Here is a 12377-nt window from a genome sequence, read left to right as displayed (position 1 = left end):
AGGTCGCATTAAAGCATGGACACTTTAATTTCAAATGAATGGGACAAGAGTCCCGAAGAATACAGCCAGGGTTCATATTTAAGTGCTTGAATGTTTCTTGCATTAATAAAAAGCAAAGGAGAATATTTGTGATTACATTAAGCATTAAACAGAGTGATATTAAAATAATACAATCATTTAATGGTTTGGATTGGAAGGGACCTTAAAGATTGTCTCATTTCAACCCCCCTGCCATAGGCAGGGACAGCTTCCACTAGGTCAGGTTGCTCAAAGTCCCATCCGAACCGGTCTTGAACACTTGGGGTGGTGCATCCGCAATCACACTGGGAAACAGTTTGAAGCCATTCCCCCTTGTCCTATCACTGCATGTTGCAATGTTGTATAGATTCTAACTTTTTCTTCAGGGGTAACCTATGCCATTATATATCGATCCATTATGCTGATGTAAAAAGGCTGGAAAATAAGCTTTTCCTCCTGGATAGAGGGTGAAGAAGGGCTGCAATCCATATAAGTATGTACTAGCAGTGAAATGAAGCAAATGCTGAGTATCTGCGGGAAATGGAGTTGGCTGAGCTGTGAGAGTTGTTTGAAGATTACTACCTGATCCTAATGTTATGTTTACAAGCAGGCATGTGGCAGCTGAGACAATGTCCGCAGGGCTGTGTCAAACTTTTAATCGGTGACATTTGTAAATATATTTGTAAATATATTTGTGAAAATAGACTTTGTTTTTTACCTTTTTTGTCCAAAAGGAGAAGAAAACAAAGGGAGGGCACATTACAGCTTTGGGTCACCTGCAGCTACGTAATTTTAATTCCATCCATCAGATAAGGGAATTGAAGGTCAGTTGACTGGCACTGATATTTCCCAGGCAAAATGAGGGTTGGAGAGAGTAATGGTGTTGCTAGTAGTGTATCTGTTTTCTATTAAGAATGCTGAGATGAAACAGCAAAGTATGTATTAGAGATGGTGTTCTCTCCTGTCAAAAGGCTGTGATTGCTACATTTAGCTCTTAAATCAATTCAGAATCTTGACATAGTTTTGCGAAGTTCCGCAAATAATCAATAGACCTATTTTTATCTCTTAAATGAGTGAGGCTTTTAAAAATAATAAAGACATCTTTGTAATGACTGACCAAGCTGTTCCAGAGTTAGGTCTATTGCTCTGTATGATTGGGGGTGTTGAGTGAAAGAGGTTATTTAGGCATTGCTTTTGTTCCATTTTGCAGGTTTATAACCCCAAAATAAAATTGCAAATGTTTCTGGCAGTCCTCCTTCAGGCACAGATGGCTTTCCTCCCAGTTTTGGCAAGTCTGATTTCAGTATAAAACTGAGCAATTATTAGAAAGTGAAATATTGCATGATATAATACCACTACCAGCACTATCAGCATCATGACAAATGGAGCATTTGTTTTTCCGGTGCCATGTGAGAGAGCTAGGGCCACTGCATTACCCCTTTCTTTAAAACCTTACCTTTCTTTACTGTACTGGTGATGCACAGATAGATGCATCTTGCTAGAGCAGATGCTTTAGCGAGAACTGTGGCCATTTTCTCATTTGCGTTGGCTCTATATTTCAATGCAAATATCACTGAACAGGTGGCTGATGAGGCCCCCGTGGACTGTTTACTGTAAAGGTTACAACCAAAATCGATAGGCCTGAGATGCTTCTAATTCCATCTGGGAGATGTTCATCTTCCATCTGACAGTTCCCTCTCTGAACAGCAGCATCCTATTAACGCTGCAGTCATCAGGGATGTCTCACTCGGGTCAGCAGAAGGTTTTGTCTATTTAGGCCTCCATTTGTTCTTTACATTTTCCTTTTGCGCTGCACTGGATGGAGCAGCAATGTGGATCTTGACAGGACAGGTTGCCAGCATTAAGCATGCTGAGTTTTGCCTACTGACTTGACACCTGCTACTACCATTCGACAGGCCGAGGCTCATCACTGCTATCTGGGGGTTGTCCAAATCTTTTCAGTTTGTCACTTACTGAGGCAAGAGGTAGTGATGTTACATATCATAGCTGACATTACTGTGCGTGAGGTATGGCCTTGTAAAGATGCAAACGAGGGGAGAGGAAAGCTGGTATAGACTCAGGTTTGTACAAACCTGAACAAAATAAGCAAGTACCCTTGAAACTTGTGTGAAAATACTTTGTATTTTGGCTAAAATTTTATTTTAGACATGCACTTTTGCAAGTCTTTGTGGGAAAATCTGCATGGTCCATGTATCTGTGTTTCACCAAACTAGCAATGAAGTTTGTATTATTCTTTTTAATGAAGGTAGATGCTGTTGCTTACTATATGAGGCAAAATCACTCTCATTGGTGTCTTTCCCTTGGGCCTAATCGTCATGCCTGGCATGCAGCCCACAGCAGCTGGGCAATGAGTAAGCAGTACTGAATCCAATTAAGTGCTAGTAAAGCGTGTATAGCAGAGGGCACCCATGCAGTCCTCTTACAGTCAGTGAGAACTTTTTGATACACACCAAAGAGGAGAGAGAGTACACTTTATACACATAATTTAGGGTCAACAGTGTTGCCAGACAGGTGGGGGCTTCCCTTGGGCACTGCCTGTCTCTCCTCACCAGCGTTCAGGAGCAACCCCGTGTTATCATGAGATCTGAAGGGGAGTGCAGGTGATTACCCCAATGTGTTCATGTGCCAGCCTGTCTGGCATAAGGGCCAGCTACCTGGAGTGCTTAGAGTGCTTTTTTGGCCACATGAAGTGAATGGCCAGCTGTAGAGACAACAGGAGCAGGGTAGGAGAGGAAAGACAAATGATGACTGCATCATCAGTCATAAAAAGATGTTGGAAGTTGGTAGTGAGGCATTAAGTCTCTGTGGCCACCTGCACTACCATTCAGGTGACTGAGCAGCAATCAGTAGAGAAAGTACAACACAGGCAAAAAAGCTAGGACATCCTAGGCAATGTCCTACCATGTGCCAATTCAGTTGTAATGTCTGGCACTCCATGCTGTGTCTTGCTGATAGCCACTTGTGTTTCAACTCTCTTGAGCTCACTGATCTACTGTTTGCTCACATCTGTCTGATCCCCTTGGCACCACTCGACGTGGGCATTTTTTATGATCCCTTCTGCTGCCTGGTGCAGCCATGCGAGGTGGCTGAGCAGCAGCTAACCCACCACCCAGACAGGCATAGACAAAGGACGCGCTTCTGAACAGCTCTGCTGTTCTGGCCTAACTTTCCTCATTCTCCAGAAGCTGCAGCCTTCAGGTTGTATTCCTCTCTTTTTGTTTTTGTTGTTGCATTATTCCTAATTCCTTCCTCTGATTTGTACAGAACTCTTGTCTTTCACTTTCTAGGAACTGTGAATTTAAAGGGGTAAATAGAACTAACGGTGTTTTCCACTCAGAGATTTCCAAAGGCTTAGCCAAAGGAGTTGAAGGATACTTGCCAGCATCTCATGGCAAATCAGTACCATAGCAGGAAGCAGCAGTCAGGTTGGCTGACTGGTTTCTGCACTCTGCCTTCAGCACAGCAAAGCATGTGCTGTATAGATCAATACATGCTTTTTTTGTGGGAGTAGATCTTGCTCTGTAAGTTTCTTTTGATGAGACACTTAAGTAGGACTTGGGTTCCTAAATCACTTATATGCCTTTAAAACTCTTACCACAGGAGAATCTCCAATTTTTTTACCTCTATTATGCAACTCAAATTGGTTTCTTCCCTGTTTTTTAATGGTACTTTTGTTTTTGCTGCATATGATTCTAAGGGCTGTTTGCTGAGTATTTCCAGGACCAGTGCACATAGGCTGCTGCTTTACCAGTCATATTTTCCTTATGTAAGAGTTCAGATTCATCTGGCTTTGCTTTTTAATTTCCTCACTATTTGGTTAAATGCTGTTCCTTCTTATTAGACTGTCCTTTTGAAGAATAAGTTAACTCTACATGTTTGTAGAAACAAAAGAGCTTGTTTAAGGCAGTCATGGACTTTTAGGGCTGATAGGGTTTCTGGTCCTGCTTCATGCATAACACAAACCATTAAATTTTATCTGGTAATTCTCACATTAAACTTCATAATTTGTGGATCAAAGTGCAGCTGCTGTGTATGAACAGAGCCAGTCATGGTGAAAAGAAGGTTTGTAAAAAGTGAATATAACAAGATCTGTCCATTACTGAGCAGGCTTACTATGCCATGGGAAAATTCTGACATGGTTGCATACTTTGATTTTGCTTGGAGTTAAGCTGGGATTAGCTGAACATACAGTGAGGCCAAAGCAACAACATGGGAGATTTTCTAATATGGAAGAAGTGTGTCATTGCTGTTGCTGTTAAATTTGATCTCAAGATCAAATCTGGCCTTGCACTTTTATGGAGTTTACCAGGAAGTTCGCTCTTCCATTTAGATTTTTCGTTGGATTTGTATAACCATTCTGGAACTTAAAAGCCATAGATAAAATAACCTGGTTACTGCAGTATTAAGGCAGAAGCCACATAATGAATTCCTTGGCCAAACAGCTATTCTATGTGTACTTCCACCCAGACTGTTGTAAATGCTAAAAATATCAGGCAGCAAAAAGCAGAGTTTATCATGATGGCTTCTTGTTGGCTTGGATAGCCATGGATAGCCATAGTGGAAAGCACTTGGCACAGAAATGTCAGACTTTTCTACATGTTTTGAAATGATCATTGCTTTCTTAGCTTCAGAAACTCCTTCATGCCAACAGCATGAATTTTACAAAATTGAATGACCCTAAATCCAGCATTTATATGTGGATGATAAATGGATATGAATATGTATATGTATACATAGACTCTGAATAAATAAAAATAGTAGTAATAGCAACTTATTGCACTAGTATCAAAACATCCTACTTAGAAGTGGTTCATCTTTGGGCTGAAGTGTACAAAAAGAGAAACCTTTGATTTCTATATACACTGTGATCATATGGTTTATTTATAATTAACTATAATATGAAAAAAAGGAGGGAAGCACAGAAGTAGCCAAAACAAAATGTCTTATATAAGTATTTGAAGCCATCAGCTTCAGAAAGAAGAACAGAGCACCAGCACCAAAGCATAAAGTTGTATTTGCATTGGTTGTAGGAATGCAAAAAGCAGCTTATTTGTGGTTTTTTTGAACCTTGGAAGAAATCCGATCTACTCTGCCAACTCAATGGCTACAAGTCATTGCATTAGACATAGATTATAAAATATGCCCTTTAACATTTGCATGGCTGTATTTTGATAGCATACTTGGTCACAGAAGACCACCATAAAAAACTCACTCTTCTTGTCACCACTAGCTTCTTTCAAGAAGAGTAATAACCATGTTAGAACATTACTGGTAGTAATGTTCTGAACAGGGAGAACTGGAGTTCTCAGAGCCAGTTCTCTCTCATCCAGTATGGCTTAATGCAGGCCAGACTGAACTGCAGTTCAGATCTCTCCATGGAAGGTGGAGAGTTCTCCATTGATGTTTGCAAAACTTTAATTTGGAGACAGTGCCTGTACTTGCTTTGCATCACTGCCTGACTGCTCGTGCTTCATCAGACACTGTGTTCACTTTTGATTAGAAAGTAGTTGCAGCGCAGTTGCAAGTGAGAACATTTACATCACTCCCAGGGGCCCAACCAGAGGGAGAATTGTACCAAAAATAAGTGTGACCTTCTCGAATCAGCACTTTTCTGAAATTCCACTGAGCCAGTATGGCTTGTTCCACCATCGTAAGAACTGCAAAAGTAACAATATGTTTGAATAATTATCTCTGAGTGAAAAGCTGCCTTTAGGTGCAACTTGAATCCTCCTCCTCAGTGTTAATTTATTGGCACAGGCATTGATAAATATGTGTCATCTACTCGAATCATTAACAGATCAAAGTAGACATTTTGCATGTACTTCGTGTGAATTGGAACAATTATGTTGGCACTAGAGCAACAGAGAATTATGGTTTTTTTCTCTCTTCTCCCTCTTTTCTTGCCCAGAAAAATCCCCTTAAGAATGACAGAGAATTTCATATGCTTAAAAACCTACAAAGTTATGTCAGTTCATTTACCAGGTAAAAGAAAACAGATCTGGCCCAATAGCATGCACATGAAATCACAAAGTAAGTGTGCTGGGCACTGTTCATTTTCCTGGAAGCTGTCTCCCATACATATTTACATAGAGCAGTACACATGTCTGAATGAGAAGTAGGGAGTGATGGTGCAGACTCACCCATGGGAAAAGTTTTTCAAGCTCTAAAGGGGGGTGGCAGAGTTATGTCTGCAATACTGTGATGCTTTCCTCACAGCATACACATTGTTAGATAGTGGATCATGTGCTGATAGAGAGTAACAGAAGGCAACTATTCTTATGCTCCAGTCTCATTGCGGGCCAAGCAGTTTGAATTGTCAGCCTGCAGACTAATACTGTACATAAATACAGTTTAAGTGGAAGATGTGGATTGCTTGATAAGTTCTTCTCATTAAACAGTTGTTCCTCATGTGCATTTCAGAAAAGATTTCTGCATTGGATTGTAGGAATTTCAAGGAGAAAAGAATTTCAATCTATTTATGTGTTAAGGTAGTTCGTTTTGTCACTTTGCAGGGTGCTTATAGGGACAAAATGTTTTGAGCAGCAAAGTGACTTTTGAAACATTATATAGAGTTAAAGGAATAAACCCCTTTAATGTGTATATCTTACTTTTAATTAACACTTCTTGAGGGAAACTGTGTTTCCAAGCGTGCTATTTACTTGCTGCTTATTTCTACTTTGGGCATTCCTAAGGGCCCCAAATGACAACAAATCGAAAGAAACAGTTCCTACCCCAGAGAGCTAGCAGTCAAGAGAAAATGTAAGAGGTGACTAAAGAGACAAATGGAGGAATCAGGTAGAGAAAGGTGTTTCCAGGCAGACATAGCTGTGTCAGTAGTCATACACATCTATTGGCCTAACCAGTGCTAGATTGAAATAGTTCTCTTGGGGCTTGTATGTACTATCTTCTAGTATGCATTCTCCTATAAGGTATAATAGACAGACTGTCTGCATTGTGTCGCATTTATTCTTGCTATTTTTATCCTTTGCTATCCATCTGACACTTTGTTCAGTTAAGATGTCAGTCATTGCCTTACATTTTTTTTCCCAGTCTCAGTCTAACTCTGTCTCTCAGTTACTTTGTTAATAGAAATAGAGAATCAGCCAGATTTCCAATTTGTGTGTTGAAATAATAATAGGCTAACACAGGGTATAATAAATCATTAGTCCTTATGGACTCTACCACCCTGCAACAGAGCCCCTGTTCCAATCCATTTATAGGAACTGAAATTTTATTTGAAAGCAAATATCTGATGAGGCAAATTAATTATTTTGACATTTTTCAATTGGTTAAAAAATGAGGAATCAGCCGTATCTGTGAAATTACAAATGACAATCCAACACTCAAGACTTGTTAATGGTTTTTTTGGCATCAGCAAAGGAGACGTAGGTATCTAATATTAAATAGTGTTGCAGAAGGGCAAGTTAGCACTTTGTTTGCCAAATTAAGTTTCAAAGACTATGTAGGTTATGAAGTTTGACTTTCTGCCCATAAATCTTGAATGACTGACAGACTACTGTAAAATAGCTTTGTTCAAAAGGAATCTTTGGCAGGCAGCATCAAAGGTTTGAAACTGTGGAAGGGATGAAAAGAAAACCCCACTTTTGCACTGATTTCTCCTGCAGATCAATGTCTCTGTGAAATTTGCCTGGGAATTATGAACTATTTACTGTATTATGTGCTGTTTTCTTTCACTGTATCCAAAGGCCCCGGTGGTTCCTTTTATCTTCAAGATTTAGGGATACTTTTGTACATGAAATGTGAATGAATGAATGCATCAGTGGAACACAGGGGAAAAAATGCTGGGTTTGGACGGTTCTTTTCTCCCTTATTTTATCACAAATTGCGGTATTGGTTTTGCAGCACCTAAATTTATGGGTACATATTTTTATAGTAAAACCCAATGACATGTTCTGCATGCTCCATCAAGTTCTCTCAGTGACTTGATTCACAGCTCTGCAGGGTATGAATGCGTCCCATAGTATAACCCTTAATCTCCTTTTAACCAGAATAATGTAGTGTGGGGGTTTTTGTTTATGGTGTGTGTCATCATGTCATCATCCAATTTTGTAAACCAAAGGGGGAAATAAAATATTTCTTGGAAAACTCTTGTCAGCTGTTGATCAGTGCAGGGGATGAAGTGTTTTTGTTGCATATAAGCAGCAGAGGTAGCAAATTCTTTGCAATACATGGGTACTTTAGTCTATCCTTGAGTAAGATGTGGCACTCCTAGGGCATGGGCTAAAGAAGAACTGACCTAGTAGGGCTGTTTCCACTTAGAAACACAACATGCATCCTCAAGTACAATGAGAGGCTTGAGGAGAGGAAAAGCTCCCTCTACTTTTCATTGACTCTTTAAAACTGATTCAACAGAAGGTGCATAAATTCTTGTTTGTCTTCCACAGGGTGAAGTGAAGAAGTGGAGCCTCACAGCTGAACTACTATGAGGTCAGAAGCCTTGCTGCTATATTTCATACTGCTACACTTTGCTGGGGCTGGTTTCCCAGAAGATTCTGAGCCTATCAGTATTTCGCATGGCAACTGTAAGTATAAGGGGACAGAGAACTTCATATAATACTGATCAGGGGACTTCAACATTATTTTATCACAGTTGCAGTGAATAAAGCTGTTTTTCTTGATTTCTGCCAGATTTAAATTCTCAGATACTAATATAGGAACATGATCTTTCGCGTGGTCTTATTGTTTGTTGATCTAATACAAATAATTGAACTTACTTCATTAAGTTCTGCTTGAGCATTAGGCATTTTTTTCTAAGCTAGAAATGTAGCTAAAAACCAAATCAAGACAAAGTATCTCCTTCACAGGATCTCCCTCCTTTCTTACCAGCAGAGGTTCACAAACTCTCCAAAACATAGGGTAACACCAACAGCTGCAAGTCATATTGAGATTTGTTGGCTAAACAGGTGGAGAACTTTCTGTGCATTTCACAGAATTTCACATTGCACATCAGGCCTAGCTTAACTGATTCCCAAGGTTTCATATGTTTTAAAGAAAGTCTTTAGGATCTGGGCCTCTAAAAGTATCCTGGAGAGTAGCAACTCAACCAAGAGCAGGCTTGTGTTTAGGCCTAAGTTTGGTCAGGAATTTGACTTTAAAGTGAATCTTGATTGTCCATGTTTACTATACTCAGGGATGGCCTTGGCACCCATAAACTTGTGTGACACCAACTGAAAGACAAGACTCCAGGGCACACCTGATGTTCTGCAAATGCTAATAGACATCTAGGACAGAAGAACAGGGAAGAACTGCTCTCAAGCAAGCCCCACTGAAACCCCTAGTGTCTAGACTGACCACTGGGGCTTCAGCACCAACATTTTCTCACTCCAGAAGGGTGGTGCTAATCATTCATGCTAACTTACAAATAGCTGGCCTTGATCCTTGGAGAAATGGAACGTGGGATAACTTTGTCCTCTGCAGCATGGCATGCTGAGGTGCACATGAACATACAGGCCCCCTGCTCATGCTAGATCCCTGAGTTACAGAGGAAACATTACTGGATAGAAAACAGCCTGACAGTTAATCTTGGCATTTTGCATGTAGGACATGCTCAGAAGAATTAAGCTTCTGAACATAAATCCTGCCTGGTGTTTTACTTTGTTTCTTCAGGAGTTCTCAGCATCTGGTTTGCAGAGAAGTTCCTGTTTCTGTCCAGTTTTATCACAGGCTTTCTGACACATGGCACTTCCAGGTATTTAGCTGAAGCCATGCTGTGAATCAATATTTTGACCAAGCTTAACAGGTGGAATACTTTTAGAAGACAATAGAGGAGAACCCTAAAGCAGTGGGTGAGTTTCTGAAGAAATAGACTTCCTCAAACGTATGCAGGTTTTTGGGAGAGCATATTTATGGGAAAAAGGCTCAGGCATAGCTAGGTGGTAGTCAGCTCTATATAACACACACAGCAGTTCTGCACTGATGATGATGCTTGTCAGAGGACTATCCTCCTTTCTTTTGTCATTTTATTTACTTAATTAGCTCCCTGGTTTGTGCATGTAGATGTCATGATGATGTATACATATAGGTCTAACTGTAAAGTGGCCGCTGTTGTTATAGGTTGTACACACCGATCATCTGGAGAGCAATGGCACACTCTGTGTATGACGAATACTCATGAAAAAATATCATGGGAATAGTCCATAAATGCTCTTGTTGACTGATAGAGTGAGGGGGAAAGCTGACTCGTTGATAGCATAAGCTCAGTATAGGCCTTCCAGTCAGTATTCAAGTTGTCTACTTGCCAGAAGAACTGGCGTATCAGACTGGTTGCCAGAATAATAAGCAATGACTTTCACTTCATAAAACTCAAGTGGTGAATTCTCACTGTTTCTCAGAAATCCCTGCAGCTGTTGTATGATGGCAGTCCAGTCCTGTAGAAAACCCAGGGAACTGGCAGTCTGAACCAAGGAGAGCCAAGTCTTTTGCTTTAGCCAGTACCAGTCCAGTCATTGTGGTGATTGATGGGCCACTGTGGAACAGCTTTGTCCTGCTAGTCACTCTTTGGCAGCCAGGAGCAAGCATTTGAGCTCTGCAAGCAGTGAAAGAAAAACTGTGATAGAGTGCCATTACCTGTGTGCCAAGAGCTCCAGAACAGCTTTATCCTTAAACAAAATTCACAGTTTTTGTCTTCTACAAAGGTGATGACTTTTTCCTTTGCAGCTGCAGAGACTGTAACCTTGAAGAACTCTCCAGCTCCCTATGCTCTTGCCTTCCAACCCCAGGCTGTGTTTCCAGAACAGAACAGAAGCCACACATTTCTCCTATAGCTGGGCCCCATAACCCATGTTAGCACATTTCAGTTTGTTATCCTCTTTTGACCCTGTTGACTTTTTTTCCTTCCTACAGATACAAGACAGTATCCGGTGTTTGTGGGTCACAAACCAGGGCGGAACACCACACAGAGGCACCGGCTGGACATCCAGCTTGTCATGGTCATGAACAGGACCCTCTACGTTGCTGCTAGGTCAGTAGTCTCCTGCTTTGATGCCCCAGTCTTACTGCTTTAAGAGGAGGAAGGAGAAGACGAGGAATGTTCTGAGTTCTCTGATGGACACGTTATTTTTAGGATTTTCTTACACTCAGACAGAGCTTTGCAAGTAATTAGTAAAACAGATTGGCAACCTTGTCAGTTGGTCTGCTAAAGTTCAGCTTTGTGACGAGCTACACCTGTGTTTCAAGACTACAGACTTCTGCCTCCCCTTAAGTCCTGCAACAGGGAAGATGCCAGAGAAATTTCTTACTCCCATGGAGGAGCAAGTCTGTCCTCATCCTTTTATTTTGCTTGTGCTCACCAATAATGATAATTTTAGAGAATGATTTTGCTGGTGCACAAATGCACTTTTTGATTAGTCTTATTAAATGTAATTTTGCTGGTTTAGGCATGATTTTTTGTCTTAAGACAAAAAAAAAAGAAGCAAACATGCTTCTGCAAGGTTAACTGAATTGAGTGTCTGGATTTTTTTTGAGAGCTATACTGTGCAGACACAAGCACGTCTTATTATAAAAATTGCATATAGAGCCACTCATTCAGTTTGCAAAGCTCAGCTTGGCACTATCAGCCTCAGTGGAGGAGCTACACCCATTATACAGCTGCCAACCTGGCACAGATCAGATATTAACACTTCATTTCCCTGCCTGATGTTAGCAAAGGGGATTTTAGAGTGGGAATTACACAAGGGATGCAGAATGAGTGCAAGAGGGGTCCAGAGTAGCAAGGGTGGTTAGTCCAGGTTAAGAGCTCTTGGACCCAGATCCTGTTAGAGACCTCCCTGCAAGCTGCCTCTCCAGTAGCAGCTCGTTTCCTGCCTGTTTTCTGGTCTTCTGTTGGAGAAATACATACCCTTCTGCATGTGCCACAGAGAGCCAGGCGGTTGCTGCAGATGGGAGAAGCGACGGGTGGGATGGCTAGGAGGTGAGAGGGAACAGCTGCTGAACAGGCAGCCTCTCACCACCAGCCCTGTCCTCAAAGCCCTTGGCAGCCTCCAGGAGCTGCCTGGCTTTCTTCTCAAGCAGCCACTCCCCATCTTCTGGGTGGTCGGATGCATCTTGTGGGGGAGATCTGCCTGTGGATCTCCATCCAGCACCAAGTAATTAGTTGTTACACCAGTACGGTCACTGAGTGACATTTTTAGAGTCATGTCCCTGGCTGCTAGAAGAATACACTTCTAACTGTTGCCCTACTCAGCCATTGCAGCTGCACGGCCTAACTGCAGTTTCGTCAGGCTTCTTTCATATGCCACTTTGCACAGGGTCTGGGTGGCAGAGCTCAGCGTTCTCACTCGCGCCAAACATTCTCATCGAGCCCAGGCAAAGAGCAAGTA

General features: G+C 41.3%; 1 protein-coding gene across 3 annotated transcripts in view; it reads left to right on the top strand.

Moving 5' to 3' along the window:
- Positions 1-12377, top strand: part of SEMA6A (semaphorin 6A) — a 117838-nt gene that overhangs the window by 42010 nt on the left and 63451 nt on the right. For all 3 annotated transcript variants that reach the window (XM_018086079.2, XM_008923294.3, XM_008923293.3), the window contains exons 2-3: positions 8445-8582; positions 10903-11020. In XM_018086079.2, coding sequence (XP_017941568.1) covers positions 8483-8582; positions 10903-11020 — 218 coding nt within the window. In that variant the 5' untranslated portion in view covers positions 8445-8482. The remainder of the gene's footprint in view (positions 1-8444; positions 8583-10902; positions 11021-12377) is intronic.

Source organism: Manacus vitellinus, unplaced genomic scaffold, assembly GCF_001715985.3.
Source record: "Manacus vitellinus isolate BGI_N305 unplaced genomic scaffold, ASM171598v3 scaffold_9_pilon, whole genome shotgun sequence".
Lineage (NCBI taxonomy): Eukaryota > Metazoa > Chordata > Aves > Passeriformes > Pipridae > Manacus > Manacus vitellinus.
This window is presented reverse-complemented; position numbering and strand designations above follow the sequence as displayed.